Here is a 20,113-nt window from a genome sequence, read left to right as displayed (position 1 = left end):
GACACAGTCACAGCCAGTCACTCGTGTAAATTATTATGTATTTTTTAATTAAATCATTGTAGAGTTTTTATTATTGCTGTCAGGGTTTGGGTGATTTAGTAATATCTATTTTCATGGGTAAGAAATATCATTAGTTAACATTTTCTTTTACATATGAACTCTCGTGGTAAAACTCAGGGAAGGTGTTAAGAGGTCCAGGTGGCTTTCCTTTAATGCAGGAAAGGGGGCTACTATTATGCTGACTCCCCCCCTCCCCCCGACAATTGATCACTCAGGTTGCTCAGCAGCGCCCCCTGTAGACCCATTATGACAATTCCACCTCTTCCAGCTAGTCCTACTATAGGCCACTGAAGTCATTTTTTGGTTTAGCATCGACAAGTACGCCTAAGCTTTAAAACGCCCACGGCAAAACCTTTCGGGCAAACAGCTATGTAACGTTAAAATCTGAACTGAGCAGATCAGAGACCATGGAAGCAGAATAAGCGGGATAAGAATAAGAATACCAGCTACTTAGAGAGTCTGTGCCGTGACGGTCACAGGAAGCTGCTCTACGGCCTGAATGCTAATACATTGTGTTCCGCTAAGTGCCATTAACGCTACAACACACTTATCCAGAGGAGACTTGGCAGTCACTTGCTGTATAAGTTCCTGTTTGTTACCCCCCCCCCCCCCCCCGGAGTTTTTAACAAACTCCTAAAACAGCTTCCTTCTTTGCTGTATTTTTCCCGTCGACGATAAATTCAAACAGGCAGTAAAAAGGGAACTATCCTTTGCGGTAATATTTTTTGCTGGGCTGCTTTAAATATGGCAGCCAATTGGCCACGCCCACAAATATGGCCGCATGTGATCTCTGTGTGCGTGTCGCAGTGTCCCTCCAGGATATCAACATGAGGAAGGCTTTCAAGAGCTCCACCCTTCAGAGCCAGCAGGTCGTCTCCCGGAACTCCACCCCCAACCCCGTGATGGAGATTTACCACCACTGTGACAAGCCCCCTCCCCTCAACATCCTCAGCCCCTACAGGTCCACTCTTCACCATCTCTATTATCATCATGATCAATTGAGCATGCTTGACAGTAAAGAATAATAATAATGAGCTTCCCCGAAACTACACATAAAATAGTGACACATGAATGTATTTTTGCGCTGAACTCCTGACACATGTATGTAAGTCACATGTAATGATGACAGAAGTGCTGCAGCTTGGGACATGATGTGTGCAGGTACTCTGAGGGACATTTCGGGTGTGTGTCCTGCTTGCTCACGTCCGTCTGAGAGCCCTCTGCTGTCCCGTAGGGACGACAAGAAGGACGGGCTGAAGTTCTACACAGACCCCTCCTACTTCTTCAACCTGTGGAAGGAGAAGATGCTGCAGGCGACGGAAAACAAACGGAAGGAGAAGCGGCGGCAGAAGGTGAGTGTGAGACTCTTCCGGCGTCATTGTATTCCACCTTAAAATCCCATGAAGCAAACCTACCAATCAGGATAGGCGTCACTGGAGGGGTGGGACTTCTTTGGTCGTCACTGCGGTGGGTACTGGGTCGCACTGCCATGCTGATGTGATGTACATCACGGCACATTTAAGGTAGCTTCTGATTTATATACAGAGCATCAGCTGACCTATTATTGCAGCACCTGCCCCCATAAAACAGTCAAGTGCTGAGTTGGTGCCTCTCTGATCTACGGCCGCAATTTAAAGCCGATTTATATAAGCAGGGAAGCTGAGGCCTGTAGTGATTTACGGGATGTTCATTAGCGGAATGCAGCAACTGCAGCTCAAGTGCTCCCCCTTGTGTCCTCGTCCAGAAAAACTTCAGCTTTGCTTGTAGCTGCTATTCATATCACTACTGCTCCCAATATGTAGAATTATAATCAACAGCAGACCACCATGCAGTGATAATCACTGTTATTCCTTCGTGTGGGAATGCCAAGTATTGAGCTAGTGGACTGTTACAGTTTTTCTGAATTGCTTCCTAAAATCTCCTCTCCTTTTCTCAAACCACTAAGTACAAACCCTAACATTCAAGCTACACACACAGAACCTTTGACTTGTCTGGTAAAATCAAGCAATTTTCTCAAAACTCTATTATCTTTGCTCAAAAGTAAACACTGCATTCAGATCACGCATCAAGCCCGTCGGTACATAAACACTACTGAGCAGTCATTACACATCCCCATGTCCCAGGGCTGGGTCAGGATAGGAAACTTTGTCTGCATCACAGGATTTGCTCTACCTTGCTTAGCAATGCAGGAAGAATCCTCTGTGTGACCCATTTGTTCCTTGATGCTGATATTCAGCTAACCTATGGCGCTTGCACTCTCATCCGGCATGTATTCTATGTTCCAGTCACTCTTTGGCTTCTTCTCATATTTAGAAACATGTGTGAACAGTTCTGAGTCATTGTGTTTAAATGATGACTACTGTCTGCTGGCTGTGCTGAACTTCTGTTTTCTATTTTGCATGAAATTTCACCACAGTACAAAATATGTTTTGATGAATGAAAATGTGTTTAGAGTTTTGAAAAAAGGGTGACTCAGATCTGTTAATTGTGTCTAATTAAGTGTGCACAGTTTAAAGTTTCGTAAAATTGAGTGATTGATTCAATAAGTGGATTTTGTCAATTGGTGGTTTTGTTCCAAGAATGAGGTATAGTGCTTTAGCAATTCAGAAAAACTGTAAACTGTAAGTACTCAGAGATGCCAGTGAGTCTTACTCTGGGTGATTTCGCCCCGCTGTGATGCACATGTAGGTGAGTCACACTGCCTGTTGCTCTGGGGCCCCCACAGAGTCTCACTGCCTGTTGCTGTGGAAGCCCCACCGAGTCTCACTGCCTGTCGCTCTGGAGGCCCCGAGTCACACTATCTGTTGCTCTGGGGCCCTGAGTCTCACTGCCTCACTCTGGGGACCCCATCGAGTCACACTGTCTGTCGCTCTGGGGCCCCGCTAAGTCACACTGCTTGTCACTCTGGGGGCCCGAGTCACACTATCTGTCGCTCTGGGGGTCCCGAGTCACACTGTCTGTCACTTTGGGGCCCCACCGAGTCACTGTCTGTCGCTCTGGGGACCCTGCAGAGTCAAACTGTCTGTCGCTCTGGAGGCCTCACCGAGTCTCACTGCCTGGTGCTTGGGGCCCCCACGGAGTCACACTGTCTGTCGCTCTGGGGGCACGTGCCGAGTCACACTGTCTGTCGCTCTGGGGGCACGTGCCGAGTCACACTGTCTGTCGCTCTGGAGGCCTCACCGAGTCTCACTGCCTGGTGCTTGGGGCCCCCACCGAGTCACACTGTCTGTCGCTCTTGGGGCCCCCACCGAGTTACACTGTCTGTCGCTCTGCAGGCCTCACCGAGTCTCACTGCCTGGTGCTTGGGGCCCCCACCGAGTCACACTGTCTGTCGCTCTTGGGGCCCCCACTGAGTCACACTGTCTGTCGCTTTAAGGGCACCTGCCGAGTCACACTGTCTGTCGCTCTGGGGGCCCCGTCTAATCACATTGTCTGTCGCTCTGGGAGCCCCGCTGTGTCTCACTGCCTGTCGCTCTGGGGGCCCCGGCGAGTCTCACTGTCTGTTGCACTTGGGGCCCCGGCGAGTCTCACTGTCTGTTGCACTTGGGGCCCCGGCGAGTCTCACTGTCTGTTGCACTTGGGGCCCCGGCGAGTCTCACTGTCTGTTGCACTTGGGGCCCCGCCGAGTCACACTCTCTGTATTTGCCCTGTCTTCATTTCGCTAGAAACGAGGCTTCCCGGGAAAAATGCACGTCTGAGAAATATATTGCTAAAGCCTTGCAATTAATGGGTGAAGATTTCAGAGTAAAAGTCGATCTCTCTCGTATCTTTCTGTGACTCCCCATGTCCATTTTATGTTTTCTTTTTATTGTCTTTGTTGTCTTTTTTCCTTTTTTCACACTTTTGCAATCTGTCTTTCTTCCTCTCTCGCCCTTCACCTCTTATACTCTTCCCTCCCTTACTCATTCTCTATCTCCTTCTTTCTGGCCCTCCATCTCTCATTCTCTCCCTCTCTTTCACTCATTTTCTTTCTCCCTCTCTCTGGCTGTCTCTGTTTTTCTCTTCTGTCTTGCTCTCTTTCTCTCATTCCATCGCTCTGTCTCTCTCTATCCCTCGTTAGACCTCTCTCATCCCCCCTCTCTCATTCCCCTCTCTCACACCCCCCCTCTCTCACACTGCCCTGTCACACCCCCCCGTCACACCCCCCTCTCTCTCACACCCCCCCTCTCTCACACTGCCCTGTCACACCCCCCCGTCACACCCCCCTCTCTCTCACTCTGCCCTCTCACACCCCCTCTCTCTCATTCCCCCCTCTCACACCCCCCCTCTGTCACACCCCCACCTCTCACACCCTCTCTCTCTCATTCCCCTCTCTCACACCCCCCTCTCTCTCACACCGCCCTCTCTCACACCCCCCCGTTTACACCCCCCTCTCTCATTCCTCTCTCTCTCATTCCCCTCTCTCTCACACACACCCCGTCACACCCCCCTCTCTCTCACACTGCCCTCTCACACCACCCTCTCTCACACCCTCCCCCCCCCCCCCCCCCCCCCCCCCGTCATGCACCCCACTCTCTCATCCCCCTCTCTCCCCTGGCTGTTTCTGCTTGTCATTATTCGTGCCTTCTGCTCGTCGGACTTTGAGCAGACAGGACTGACATGCCTCTTTTGACTAGCAGGGAGGTGAGGGGGGGTATTGGGAGTTAGCACTACAGAGCAGGGTGGTGGTACTGGGTCCTGCATCCAATCCTGCCAATTATTACTCATTTTTTATTATTATTTTTTAACTTACCTTTTTTTGTTGAAAGCAGATTAAACAAAGATAAAATATAAAATAATTACAGACTATACACCTAGACTATCTGCTCATTGATGTTGTTTCACGTAATAATAAGCATCAGATTCTGTTGGCTGGTGGGTCTGTATCACTTTGCTAAGGAATACTCTCCATTGAAAACCAGGTTTTTTTTATTAGAAATACCCCATTTCACACTCTGCACTGTGGTTTGCCATTTATAGAGGGATCGATAAGGACATAGCTGATTGCTGGGAGAAAAAAAGATTGATGAAGTCCTGTGTAACCCTTATAAAGTACATAATATGTCTGTAGTCCATGTCGTTGGACTCTCTGAAGGACCAGGGGGGTATTCCACGAAGCAAGATTAAGACAAGTCTGGCTCATTTAAGTGAGAGTTCCGTTCCATCAACGTGTCTAAAATTTATCCCAGCTGAGCTACCATGGTAACTTGTGAACAAGTCTGCTCCGGATGAGGTTAACTGTCTCGCTTAGTTTATCGTTGTCTCAAAGAACATGTGGGAAACGTGTGGGAACAGTTTCCCAAAAGATCGTTCCGTCGGACGAAATTCCGCGCTTTCACTACTGATGTCATGAAATAAATATAATAAAGCCTATAAAAAAATCATGTCTCAGCATTCCAATTAATTCCAGAATAATTAAAATAAAAGTGTACTCTTATTACAAAGGTCAAACATGAAATGACTGAAAATGGGGAAAAAAAGAATATGAACAGGAAGATATTTTTCTATTTTGTTTAGTCACAGTCTACTTTAAAGGTTTATTAGTAAAAAGCAAAGACAAGATACAGTTATTTGTGCAGAACATTTCACACAGATGTGATTGAAAGTATTTTATGGAGTTCAAATAATAGAGAATAACATTTTACAGTAAGAATGGCATGTGAACTCAACCCAGAAAGTTCCTTGTTGGCAATAGGGATCGAACCAGAAACTTTCGTGGTGTAAGGCAACAGCACAAACCACTGTACCATCATGCCACTGTACTAAGCACTTGCAACATACTGTAAGTTACTCATTTAGTCTGTCTGCAATTGTTTGCCCAGCCAACTCCCTGGCTTTATGGCCACAGTATTGCCTTTTTTAGTGATAACATTTTAGTGATAACATATTTTTCATACAGCTCCATCAGCAGCGTTTGTATTGGGGTGGAAAAAAACACAGCTCTCGTTTTACAGGCTTAAATATTGCGGGTGTGCGCACTAAGTGAGACTATGCAAGAGTGTCTTGTATGAGCCTTGATTAGTTAAAGCTCAACTGCGATAGTGGAATGACATGAGGCTTAGTTTAGAGATGGTGCTAGTTTGAGTCTGACTTTTTTGGGAAAGTCTGGCTATCTTTAGCTACTTTCTATGGAATACCCCCCAGGAGTGCCCAGAGGAAACCCAAAACACACAAACTCCCTCCCGAGACAGGGGTAGGAACTAAACCTGGAGGTGTGATATCATAATGCTGCCCACCAGAAATGACCTGGCTGAATTTAATTGTCAGAATTAACTTCATAAACGCAGGTATATTGAAGAACAAGGCTTATGACCTGGCACTAGAAAACAGCCCTTTGCTGCGTTGAAATAAGCCACATGATGTGTCAGATATATTATCTTATCAAATAATTTATTCAGTGCAACCACAGCACCTGTGGTATAAATGTCAGCTTTTTATGTTTTGGCTTCTATTGTGTAGAAGGCCTCTTATTACCTGGGGCCTCAGTCAGTAAAGCTTGTGGCTCAAGTCTCTGAAGTTATACCTAGAATGAACCTAGGATTACGCAGCATGTTTGACAGCGTTTTCCTCTGCGTGGGGCATCTTGGTGCAGCTGCTGGCTGTCTGTCCCTGATGCGCTGGGCCGCACTCACTGAATACGAGCCATGTGAGCCTCTGGGGGGCACCGTGCAGCCTGGAAGCAGCTGGTGTGCAGGACCGCAGCGTCACTCTCTGAAGAGCAGGCGTGGGCAGGTGCTGAAGACAGCTGAGAGCTGACAGGGTTTGCTGGAGTGAAACCTGGGAAAGATCAGAATCAAACCAGCGCAATTAAGAAACACATATTTAACAGATAGTTAAAAGCAGATTTAACCTGTGATAGTCAGTCACCAGGCTGAGATGATGTACATTTTCCTTCTGAGAATTTGCAGTATGATAGCAGTGGTGTATCTAACTAGTTTATTATCCTAGTGTTTGTGACATTTGTAATTTATACTAATATTATATTTATAAAATCTCTGCTAGTGCTACTATTTAGGGTGTAACATAATTTTTTATTAACTAAAACATATGGTGTGGTGTCTTCTGCTCTGAAATCCCTAGATGAGCCAGAAATAGCAGATGATTTAGAGTAGAGGGTTGTTTGGCCTGCAGGGATATCTTGTGCTGATCTGCTTTGAGATCACGCTGTGCCTCTCTGCTGCAGATCCTCCGCAGGTCGTTAGGAAGGAAATTCTGCACTGAATAGATCCTAGACAAGAGTGACCCACCGGGTGGGCGCCCACTGTGACCCGTCCGCTGTGACCCGCTCGGTGGGCACCTGCTGTGACCCACCTGCTGTGACCCACCTGCTGTGACTCTCCCACTGGGCACCCGCTGTGACCTGCCGGGTGGGTGCCCTCTGTGATCCGTCCTCTGTAACCTGCCCGGTGGGCGCCCGCTGTGACCAGTCCGCTGTGACCCGCTCGGTGGGCACCTGCTGTGACCCACCCGCTGTGACCCACCCAGTGGGCTCCCTGTGACCCACCCACTGTGACCCACCCAGTGGGCGCTCTGTGACCCACCTGCTGTGACTCCCCCACTGGGCACCCGCTGTGACCCGTCCGCTGTGACCTGCCGGGTGGGTGCCCTATGTGACCCGTCCGCTGTGACCCGCTCGGTGGGCGCTCTGTGACCCACCTGCTGTGACTCTCCCACTGGGCACCCGCTGTTACCCGTCCGCTGTGACCTGCCGGATGGGTGCCCTATGTGACCCGTCCGCTGTGACCCGCTCGGTGGGCGCTCTGTGACCCACCTGCTGTGACTCGCCTGGTGGGCGCCCTCTGTGATCCACCCACTGACTTTTTGGGGGAGTGACATGACTAAGTTCCAGGTTTCACCCCACGGGCCTCCTCCCCAGCACAGACCAGCAGCCCAGCCCACTCAGACCAAAATAAGTCGCGATGCATACGAGCCAAACCCACAAGGCTCCCGCTTGGCTCAGTGAGACATCTGCCTGTGTGACATTACCCATCTGTTGGGCTTTTAGACCTGTCCAGATTTTTACCACCATGGGAGCACTGTCTGTTCTGTCTGACTTTTGCGCGGCGTTGCTCCTGTGACAGGGTTGGCGTTCAGATCGAGGTCTCAGCTCGCGTGGCTGTAGAGGATTGTGGTCTGCAGTGACAGAAGCTTCACACCATGGCCTGTCTGGCCTGAGGCTCTGGACTCCCCCTGCCTCGGCACCGTGGTATTGAGTAAAGATGCATGTGCTGAAATCCATGTCTCTCTGTCCCTCAGGAGCAGAAACAGCTAGAGGACCCAAGTCGCGAGGTGAAGAAGGTGAGGAAGGCACGAAATCGGCGCCAGCAGTGGAACATGATGGCCTATGACAAGGAGCTACGCCCGGACAGCCGCCTGACCCCGTCCCCCTATCACGGCCGGTCCTCTGAGAGCTCCCTCTCACCCGACAGCAGGTAGCTCTGCTCCGCCTGGACCACACTCCATTCAACAACTTCCCTGCTGCCCCCTTATGGGGAATTGCAGGCACTTCATGCTACTTGAATATATTAATCCCTGCTTGACAGATTTTAAGTATCTCTTCAAAATCATATAATAATTCCTGGCATTTGGAGATATGCTCCCATAAGATGCCCTTCACACGTGATATTGAAAACAGGCACTTAATTTCCCATCTCCACCTTCTCCCCTCCCCCTGCTCCAGGTCAGTGATGTCAGACCTAGGGGTGCCTTCCTACCCTGCCAGCCCCATCCACCCCGGCCAGCTTAGCAGCTCAGGCTCCTACTCCACATCTGAGGGGAAGGATGCCCTGGGGGCCCCCGCCCACTCCCAGTCCCTGGACAGGGTTTATCCCCCTCCAGCCACAGCTGCCGGCCGGCAGAACTCACTGGGACGCAAGCAGCCCACTCATGCCCCCATGGCCGCTGATGCTGCCCTTAACGGGCCCCGCCCACAGCCTATGAAGGACTACAGGTTGGTGACGATGCAGCGATCCCTCACGCACCCCCTTAGATGCCCCCCGGCAGGGACAACTCACTGATATCACAGGTGATTTGTGCTATAGATTGTATGCTGTCCTCTTCACTATGTCATTTGTCTTCTCCAGTGGGCCACAGATGCTGGATTACTATGTGCCACCAGTTGCACCGGCGGCCCCGCCGCTCATCCCCTCGGCCCAGACGGCCTTTGACAGTCCAACCGTGTCCCCGGCCCCACCTGCTTCTACCACCATATCCGCCATGTCCCGACCCTATAGCCCCTCTCCCCCACTTGCCCCACCCTCAGCTTACGCTGCTTCTCCATCCCACCCTGCCCCTGGGGGCCCCCCGGTGGCCCCTCCACCACCCCCTCCTGGTCCCCCCACTCATGTCCTATACCCCATACGTGGTGGGACCTCTACAGTCAGTGAGGCACCTCCACGGAAAGGTCAGGTCCCGCTAATACCCATGAGCGACGCCCGCAGCGACCTGCTTGCTGCTATTCGCAGAGGTGAGTGGTCAGAGGGCAAAGGTCAGGGTGCCAGATACTCAGAGATGACTCTGTACTGTGTCTATGTACTGTAGGTGTGTATAAGCAAAGGATTGTGGGTATTTCCTTCAGGCATCCAGCTGCGTAAAGTGCAAGAGCAGCGAGAGCAAGAGGCTAAGAAGGAGCCAGTGGCCAACGACGTGGCCACGATCCTGTCCCGGCGCATCGCTGTTGAGTACAGCGAGTCAGACGATGACTCAGAGCTGGAGGATAATGAGTGGTCGGACTGAGGTCGGCAAGATAGACCCACAGGACCCCGCTGTGCTGTGAAGATGCTGGAGAAAACACTGGAATAAGGGCGCTGTTAATAAGCCAGTAAGAGGGTACAAGATATTACACTGCAAAACAGTACAGCGACATACAGTGTTACATTGACATGGTTATGCAGCATCACTGTAAAGTCTTCTTACAGCCTTACACTGACACGTTTATACAACATCACTGTAAAGTCCTCTTAGAGAGTTACATTGACATGGTTATATAGTATCACTGTAAAGTCATCTTGCAGCGTTATATTGACATGGTTACACCGCATCACTGTAAAGTCCTTATCCAGCATTACACTGACAGGTTTATACAACATCACTGTAAAGTCCTCTTAGAGAGTTACATTGACATGGTTATACAGTATCACTGTAAAGTCCTTATCCAGCATTACATTGACATGATTATACAGCATCACTGTAAAGTCCTCTAACCACCTTACATTGACATGGTTATACATCATCACTGTAAAGTCCTCTAACAGTGTTACATTGACATGGTTATACAGAATCACTGTAAAGTGCTCTAATAGCCTTACATTGACCTGGTTATACCACATCACTGTAAAGTCCTCTAACAGTGTTACATTGACCTGGTTATATAGCCTCACTGTAAAGTCCTCTTAGAGCGTTACATTGACATGGATATATAGCATCACTGTAAAGTCCTACAGCATTACATTGACATGGTTATACAGTATCACTGTAAAGTCCTCTAGCAGCATTACATTGACATGGTTATACAGCATCATTGCAAAGTCCTCTTACAGTGTTACATTGACCTGGTAATAGAGAATCACTGTGAAGTCCTCTTAATGAGTTACATGGACATGGTTATACAGCATCATTGTAAAGTCCTCTTACAGTGTTACATTGACATGGTTACACCGCATCACTGTAAAGTCCTTGTACAGTGTTACATTGACATGGTTATACACTATCACTGTAAAGTCCTCTAACAGCGTTATATTGACATGGTTATACAGCATCACTGTAAAGTCCTCTTAAAGCGTTAGATTAACATTGTTATACAGAATCACTGTAAAGTCCTCTTACAGCATTTCATTGACATGGTTACATCGTATCACTGTAAAGTCCTCTTACAGAGCTACATTGACATAGTTATACAGCATCACTGTAAAGTCCTCTCATAGTGTTATGTTGACTTGCTTATACCACACACTGTATAAACCTTTTTATCATTGGGATGATATTCATAGCAACACTGCACCTAATGCCGCTCTGCTAATAGTAGCATTGAGCTTATGTCTTATGGAGACAGAAAGGAATACTGCCTCTGGGGCTTTATTAACCCTGTCTGTAATAACTGTGTCTCAGCCCTAACTTGGCCTCTGACTCCTAACCAGTCTGCACCAGTTCTTCTACCAAGATCAAATCCCTCGGATTTCTTTCCATTGAACTCCACTTGAATCACTTTACTTAATTCATAAATGTTTTATATAATTATCCTAGTAACTTCAGATTATTTATTACGATCATTGTTTATGGAGTATTGATGAATAAAGAAGCACCACAAGACATACAAAATTTAGGTTTGATTTAAAAACAGCCAATCTATGCAAATACGGTAACAATTTGCATGTTCAGTTAACAAAGTAGATCCTGGAATAGTTCCAGAGATTTTAGGAAACTAAAAATGAGCACTGTCCCTCAGTATGTAACAGCATCAATCTAAGTTGCAAGTTAGTATAACTGTATTACTATATAACTGTATTGCCATATTAACTCTGTTAACAGAACTGTTAGTGTCTCAGGAGACTGCAGAGAGTCATCGCAGGTTTGATGCCTTCAGATGTAGAGGTGAAGAGAAGCTGTAGCACAGTGATCTCCAGTCTGGTCTTTGAGTCCCACAGACAGTTTTTGCTCCCTCCCAGCTCCCTACCAGACAGACCACTTTTTTGCTCCCTCCCAGCATCAAGCAAAAACATGGACTGTCTTTGGGTCCTTGAGGACTGGATTGGGAAACACTGCTATAGAGGATCCAGAGAAGCTGGGGCAAACATGCATGCAGATATCATGAAGGTAAATGATGGGAAGATGGGAAGTTTTTAGGCACATTTTCAAAGAGCTAAGAGAGACACTGTGTTCTTAAGGGTGGAGTATGTCTGTAGTAAATGTGGAGTTATTTGCAGGGCAGGAGCGTGGGTAGGCGAGGCAGCGCACACCTCTATTTTTCTCACAAGCCACGGTATCGTACAACTCAATTCACAGAGCTCCTTGCACTTGCTAATCGGCTTTTTTCTCCGTTGTAGTGGCTGAGCATCAAATCTGATTTCCTGGCTTCGTAATCGTTCACAGATTCAGAGAGATGGAATCTTTTGGTGGTGGCTCTGCAAGTCTCTGTTACTGCTCACGGTTACTGCTCTCTGTTACTGCTCACGGTTTTAAGATCAACACAGTCGCCTGTTTGCCAGCAATGCTAACATTTTAACTCAGTTTGAGCAGTTGTGTCTCTGGGGTATTTGTGAGCCCACCGCCTATTTTTCTGTGGTCTTCAAAGTCGTCCGTTTGGATCCTTTTGAAGGATCAAGCTGGTTTATTTTATTTCAGCACGTAACAGAAGTTGCAAAAGGGATGTTAACACAACTCAGGCTTAGCTACAACCTGCAATTTTTAGACACTTGTGTGTTTTTTCAAATAATTGTTACATAGGTTTGTAACACTGCTTCTACAATATTTTGGGTATATAAATAACAATTATCATGTGAGGAAAAATAAGTGGTATGTGCATGTAAGATAAAAAGCTGATTACTAATAAAGATAAAGAAAAATGCAATGAGCTGTTTTTGTTCATATTTTCTTTGGAAACACAATTAAACAATAATACCATGGAATTTTGTTTTTGACTGTGATTCTTCCACAGAAGTATAATTCTTTTATATGACTGGGAAATACACTATATTGCCAAAAGTATTGGGACACCTGTGTTTACACACACATGAACTTTAATGACATCCCATTCTTTATACATAAACTATGCCAGCCCACCCTTTGCAGCTATAACAGCTTCAGCTCTTCTGAGAAACCTGTCCACAAGGTTTAGGAATGTGTTTATGGCAATGTTTGACCATTCTTCCTGGAGAGCATTTGTGAGGTCAGGCACTGATGTTGGTCGAGAAGGCCTGGCTCGCAGTCTCCGCTCTAACTCATCCCAAAAGTGTTCTATCGGGTTGAGGTCAGGGCTCTGTGCAGGCCAGTCAAGACTCGCTCATGCATGTCCTTATGGACCTTGTTTTGTGCACTGGTGCACAGTCATGTTGGAACAGGAAGGGGCCATCCATAAACTGTTCCCACAAAGTTGGGAGCATGAAATTGTCCAAAATGGCTTAGAATGCTGGGGCATTAAGAGTTCGTTTCGCTGGAACTAAGGGACCAAGCCCAACCCCTGAAAAACAATAAAATCATAATCCCCCCTCCACCAAACATTACATTTGGCACAATGCAGTCAGGCAAGTATCGAGGTCTGTAACCACTGAGTGACTTCTGCACACTGTGCGCCTCAGCATGCGTTGTCCCCGCTCTGTGATTTTACATGGCCTGCCACTTTCTGGCTGAGTTGCTTTTGTTTCCAATTGCTTCCACTTTGTTATAATACCACTAACAATTGACTGTGGAATATTTAGTAGCGAGGAAATTTCACGAATGGACTTATTGCACAGGTATCATATCACGGTACCACACTTGAATTCACTGAGCTCCTGAGAGTGACCCATTCATTCCCAAATGTCTGCAGAAGCAGCCTGCATGCCTAGGTGCTTCATTTTATACAACTGTGGCTATGGAAGTGATTGGAACAGCTGAATTCAATGATTCAGGGGGTGTCCCAATACTTTTGACAATATAGTATAGGTTGGCATATTTACATTTACATGCATGGGGGCATGAATGGGCTTTTATATGAACAGATGCTCAAATATTGATTTTGATTCTGTTTTAAGTAATTTAGAGAAACATCTGGAAGCCTACAGCTATGACTAAAGGGTTAGATCTAAATTTGTGTGTTTACTGCTGCCCCCTACTGGCCTGACCGGCATAGCGCTGTGACCTCGACTGACCGGTGGTCCCTCTGGGGCTGATAAAGCCTCTTCTGCAACCTCTAAGAAGATCAGAGCAGGAAGTCAGTCCCTCTGCCCCAAAAGGAAGAGGCAGACTTTGCACAGACTCAGGTTGGGGGGATTGGATCATAACATACAATCATAAGCCGGGACACTGAGTCAGCAGGTGTAAATGTGCCGAGCTTGGGAGCAGGAACTCAATCCAAGGGGGGGATTAACTGAGATGACTGTGTATGGTTTGAGGTCAGCAGGGGGCACCACATACAGAGAGCCGCATCTGCCGGAAATCAGCAGAAGGTCTCTGATCGTGTGGCAGTGGCTGGAAAACCTCAGCCACCAGAAGTTAATGCTGAGACACATTTTTAATGGTGTAGTACAGTAAAGTAGCCTTTTCGTGTTCGCAAATTTGACTTTTGTTTTTTTTTTTTTTACAGTAGGCCATGAACAATCAAACGGGAATATTTTTGGAACTTGCCCAAAGATTGCAGAAATTCACAGATGTCATGTAAGCCAAAAATATATAATCAATACTGAAAGCTGTTTGGATGCAGTCATTACCACTGTTGCCTCCCACCTCTGGAACCTGGGTTCAAGTCTCCACCATGGCTCCATGTGTGTGGAGTTTACATGCTCTCCCTGTGTCATCATAAGGTTCTCCTCCACAGTCTAAAACCTGCTGAGGTTAAACTGGAGTTACCATATTGCCCATAGGTGCGAATGGTGTGGGCGTGTGCCCTGCAATGGATTTTCACCCCATCCAGGGTTGTTCCCTGCCTTGTGCCAATAGGGTCCAGACCCTCTGCCACCCTAAACTAGGCAAACAAGTTCAGAAAATGATTTGCATCACATTTAACATATTAATAGCAGTGTTCTTTAATATTAGTTAGTGTAGGCGAATACCATCGCTTTACTTTTAAAAGTTATTTTTGGGGAAAAAAAAAAATAAATGTGAGATCCACGCATCTTGGCTTGGGAACACGGTGCATTTCGTCATGGCAACCAGCCTCACTCACATGGTACAGTAGCTGCCTTTCTGAAGTGGATTGTCGCATTTCTTGCAGCAACCTTTAACCTTTCCAGTGGCATTAATTTTGCATGTGGCCTGGGCCACAGCTCCCATTGCTAGTCAGTGGTATAGTAGTCCCCTGTCCTCCAGAGAAATTTATAACCTTTTTAACTACCTGCCTGGATAATATGACAATTTTTAGAACTTTTTTTTCTTTGCCTGCATTTTTTACAATAGTTTGGATCGTTTTCCTCTAAAAGCATAACTACCAAAACCCTTAATCGTTAATTAACCTGAAATTTGAATTAATCTGCTGCGGTGTAATAAATAAGGTTCCACGTGTCTTACTGCAGAGGCTGTGGTGTTTCAAATGTGCAGCATTTATCCAATCATGAGAGGCCCTTCTCTTTGCCTCTGTGGGCAAAGAACACCACTAGCTAACACATCAGCCGAAAATAACTGAAACCACAAATTAAACAGTTAAATATAGCGATCAGAAGATGGGCTGTAACTATCTATAGTTACATTGAGTGAACAACTTGCTTATTCTGACTAAAAGCAGCTTAATGGACGTCGTAAATGGCATATCAGCATGCTAATATGTGTACAGTACATTAAGTCTCGGAGCTAAGGGGAGGAAGGTTAGCCAAAAACGAGCACAGCATTTCTGATGTCGCTGCAAATTCCGAGACAATGTGGGGTAAGATGTCCCAAGCTGACCCTGCACCGGCAAAGCAAAAGCTCACCTTTCCTTTTGGTATAACATCGATACAGCATTGATATGTGATCAATAAAGCCGCCTGAAATACCTCTAATAAACATCCAAGATCGATTACATTACAGGTCCTTTAATGTAGTCTTGGATCTAACTGCATCGTAACAACTATTTTTATATACAACCATTTGCACAACACAGGGCTTCTTTAGATCTAGTCACAGGGCTGCCAAGTCTCACACTTCTGGTGTGACACGCATGCTTTCAGGCTCTCACGCTGGCACAAGGAATCTTGCAGCAGATCTATATTATTCCATTATAAACCTAAAATTAGCTACATCAAAAGTGATGCAAACCCTAGAGACTATTTACAAGGTTAATAAACTCTTACATATGTGTAAATGTATGTGCAGACTTGTCTGGAATTGAAAATCTCACTACAGCCACTGACAACTGTTTGATTAATTTACTAAGAGGCTGGATTTGAACCCCACCTTTCAGTATGTGACGTTTGCATGTTTTGCCCATGTTGCGTGTGCACGTGATCTTCAATGGACTGGTGTCCCATCCAGGGTGCAGCCTGACCCTGTAACACCTGGGATGGGAACAGCCCACCGTGACATTCTCCAGAGTAGGTTGTTGGTAAATGGATTTAGAGTAGAACCTGGTAAATGGTTCAGGAGAAGGTATGTTACTTACTTCAGGTCCGCCACTCTAACTTGTTTCAGGTGCTGGTAAAATCTAAATGAGAAATATCAGAGGATCTTAAAATGTACAGAAACAATAATTAGTGTTCAGGTAAAGTGGGACAGTCATTTGCATCTTGAGTCATGTTTCTCATTCAGTAATAATTAATATTACAATATCATATTCATGTTTATTTTTTATCAATTTATTCATGCAACTGGTACTATGTTTGAAACTATGAAACAAAATAAAAATATAAAAATACAAACAAATGCGTCATTCATTTAAATGGTTTTCATTGCTGCTAAATTCAGTTTTTTCATCAGTCTTAAAAGCTGGAACATATTATTACACAAAATGTGTCACACAATCAGGTAAATTAACCCAAAGGGGATTTTACATTCCACTGGAATATTCCTTGCAAACGAGAGAGGCGTTCCTAACACAACCCACACCCATATTAAAACACCGCTCAAAAATCCTATAACTTTATAGTAACTCTATAGTAATTTAATCATAGTTCCATAATTAAGCATTAAATATCTCCCACTTTCCCTGCAACATGAGGGCCCTCTGTGTATTTCGGGTTAAGTGGCCCAGAGCCATTATTCCTTTTTGTATAAAAATAAATGACAATTTCGTAATCATTATATATTTTTTTCCAACCAGTGTTTACACTTCATAATAACACATGGGCACAAGCTGTTAGCTTTCCCAGTGAGGTACCAGATCCTGTACCATGTGTTGCACTGATCTGACCTTCTTTAAAGCTCTACTAAGGCTAATCAAACAAAGTCAGAGAAACCGAATCTCACTTAAGACAGTATGGTCGACTTCCCAAATCCAAATCCACCCCAAAATAAACAAATTACCATCTCCATTCACCAAAAACGATGCATTCTAATGAACGGGTGACTAGTTATCAATACTCAGTGTAGAAAATGTAAAGCATGAAAATAGAGTGCAAGGCATTTAGAGAAGCAGGAAGCGGCTTTGGAGACCTCAAGCCTTACAAGACTCACCCTGCCTCCTCACGTCTCACCCTGCCTCCTCATGTCTCACCCTGCCACATCACATCTCACCCCGGCTCCTTACATCTCATTCTGCCTCCTCACATCTCACTCTGCCTCCTCATGTCTCACCTCGCCTCCTCACATCTCACCCCACCTCCTCACATCTCATTCCGCCTCCTCACATCTCACTCCACCTCAAGTCTGACCCCGCCTCCTCACATCTCAACCTCGCCCTCTCACATCTCACCCCACCTCCTCACATCTCATTCCGCCTCCTCACATCTCACTCCACCTCCTCACGTCTCACCCCGCCTCCTCACATCTCACTCCACCTCCTTACGACTCATCCTTCCTCATCACGTTTCACCATGTCTCACCCTTCCTCATCACATCTCATTCCGCCTCCTCACATCTAACTCCGCCTCCTCACGTCTCACCTCGCCTCCTCACATCTCACCCCACCTCCTCACGTCTCACCTCGCTCCTCACATCTCACCCCACCTCCTCACATCTCATTCCGCCTCCTCACATCTCACTCCACCTCCTCACGTCTCACTCCACCTCCTCACGTCTCACCCCGCCTCCTCACATCTCAATCTCGCCTCCTCACATCTCAACCCCACCTCCTCACATCTCATTCCACCTCCTCACATCTCACTCCACCTCCTCACGTATCACCCCGCCTCCTCACATCTCAACCTCGCCTCCTCACATCTCATTCCACCTCCTCACATCTCCCTCCACCTCCTCACGTCTCACCTCGCCTCCTCACATCTCATTCCACCTTCTTACATCTCACTCCACCTCCTCACGTCTCACCCCGCCTCCTCACATCTCAATCTCGCCTCCTCACGTCTCACCTCGCCTCCTCACGTCTCACCCCGCCTCCTCACATCTCACCCATGCCTCCTCACATCTCACTCCACCTCCTTACGACTCACCCTTCCTCATCACGTTTCATCATGTCTCACCCTGCCTCATATTTCACCCCACCTCCTCATGTCTCTTCCTGCATTTTCAAGCCTCATCGTACCTCCTGAAATCGATGGAGAATGGTACTGCTGTGAATGGAAACTATAATGTAGTGTGTGTGTGTGTGTGTGTGTGTGAGAGAGAGAGAGAGAGAGAGAGAGAGAGAGAGAGAGAGAGAGAAAGAGAGAGAGAGAGGGGGAGGTGTTCAGACATTAAGTTCCTTCCATTTACAGCTTTGCAGTATACAAAAATAACTGACAAAAAAGGATGATCTAAAATTAGCCCTGAATAACAGCTGGCAACGATGCTTGATAAATACAAGCCAGACATCAACACATTTTCAGAGTTCTTCATTATTCATTTTATTTGACAACTTTTTCCCTTGGATATTTTTCATATTTACAGTAATAAAAATAAATTTTCAGCAAGGAATACATTCACCACAGTGCAATATATACCATGTCCTTTCATTGAATAAAGTGCATTGTACTTATCAGAAATTGAATCTCACCATACAAAAAATTGTTTACATCACAGTATTATAAACCAATTTCTCTTCCCATGTCAGGAATTATCCATATTAATAAATAACATTCAAACATGAAATCAAATCTTACACGTGTGACAACATAAACAAAACTGCTAGCAGGTAGAAGTGACATAGCATCTGTTGATGGGTGCAAATAATGTTTATCACACAATAACTAATAAGTGAGAGTGGATGGCATGATGGTCCAGTGTATCTTTATGCTGGAAAGCCTCCAGCAGCGATGCAGCCTTCTTCCTGCTAAATGGAGAGAGGCAGGAAGTTCAAACCCAGGATTCTGGGCAACTTGACTGGATTTTTCTTGCATTTTCAGATGTATTTATAGTAGCACCGCAGTAGAATTCATGCACGAAGGGGCCCGTCTTTAAAGTGACCTTCTCTTATTTTTATCTGAAGAGGCGTCCTTTAACTAAAGGACAGACTTCTCTTAAGACGACTCAGATTACTCTGTCTGTCCCCTCTCACAATGCACCATGTGTCATAGCATCAGATGGGGGCAGAACGCCAGCCGCTCGTGAACCAGCACAGAGGTGCGTACTGTCCAGAACCTTCTGGATTCATCTCTTCTTCAGTGAGCAATCAGTGTTTTGTTACTGTGCCAATGCACGTACACACATCAGTGTGACGTCACTATAGTGACCGGGGAGTGGCAGAGCGGTGATAAATCACGCTCCTGACGGTCCTCTCCCCTGAAGCAGACAAAGGGAGCCTCCATTGCTCTACTGCCATCTGTCTGCTTTCTAAAATGAGCCAGGACCCGCCTATCTCGGCTCTGGCCGAAAGAGGGAGGTAAGCAAACCTTCAGCTGCCTTGCTTGGACCTCTGCCCTCCGTGGAGAAAACTGAGGACCCCTGCTGGTCCCCGCCTGTACTGCATGCATTATGGACATATTTCGCTACTGCACACTGACGCTGTCTACATTATAGCTCGTTTATCCTTCGTCCACAGTGACTTTGTGACCTCAGGTGCCACTATCGTCCAAGACAAATAACACACCTTAAATGTGGCACTTTAAATACCAACAATTTTTAAAGAAAAAAAACAAACACGTTCACAGTCATAACAACACACATAACTGAACCAATGCCCTCACAATGTGTACAAAAATATAGTTTTATATTTAAATATGATCTCATTTAGCCATTGCATAAGATGACTTCAACAAAATAACATTAGTATTTTTGAACAGGTAATACGTTAAGGAACTTAAAGTTTGAAACCTTTTTGAGTATAACATGAAAGTAAATATGATACATTTCTGATTGCCATTAAAACATACATAATATCTGT

At 46.1% G+C, this 20,113-nt stretch overlaps 1 protein-coding gene and 1 long non-coding RNA gene across 3 annotated transcripts in view; one reads left to right on the top strand and one right to left on the bottom strand.

Moving 5' to 3' along the window:
- The window catches only part of LOC111856907 (actin-binding protein WASF3-like), a 48,808-nt gene extending 36,146 nt beyond the window's left edge, over positions 1-12,662 (top strand). For both annotated transcript variants that reach the window (XM_023837216.2, XM_023837217.2), the window contains exons 4-9: positions 868-1,021; positions 1,295-1,412; positions 8,296-8,471; positions 8,720-8,989; positions 9,123-9,505; positions 9,617-12,662. In XM_023837216.2, the coding sequence (XP_023692984.1) occupies positions 868-1,021; positions 1,295-1,412; positions 8,296-8,471; positions 8,720-8,989; positions 9,123-9,505; positions 9,617-9,774 (1,259 nt within the window). In that variant the 3' untranslated portion in view covers positions 9,775-12,662. The remainder of the gene's footprint in view (positions 1-867; positions 1,022-1,294; positions 1,413-8,295; positions 8,472-8,719; positions 8,990-9,122; positions 9,506-9,616) is intronic.
- On the bottom strand, positions 6,360-18,367 carry LOC140582261 (uncharacterized). The gene is made up of 3 exons (XR_011985189.1): positions 18,246-18,367; positions 16,304-16,345; positions 6,360-6,816 (listed from the first exon to the last, which is right to left on the bottom strand). It is a non-coding gene; the product is annotated as an uncharacterized lncRNA (long non-coding RNA).
- Positions 18,368-20,113: the final 1,746 nt, after the last annotated feature.

Source organism: Paramormyrops kingsleyae, chromosome 24 (genome assembly GCF_048594095.1).
Source record: "Paramormyrops kingsleyae isolate MSU_618 chromosome 24, PKINGS_0.4, whole genome shotgun sequence".
NCBI classification, from domain to species: Eukaryota; Metazoa; Chordata; class Actinopteri; order Osteoglossiformes; family Mormyridae; genus Paramormyrops; species Paramormyrops kingsleyae.
This window is presented reverse-complemented; position numbering and strand designations above follow the sequence as displayed.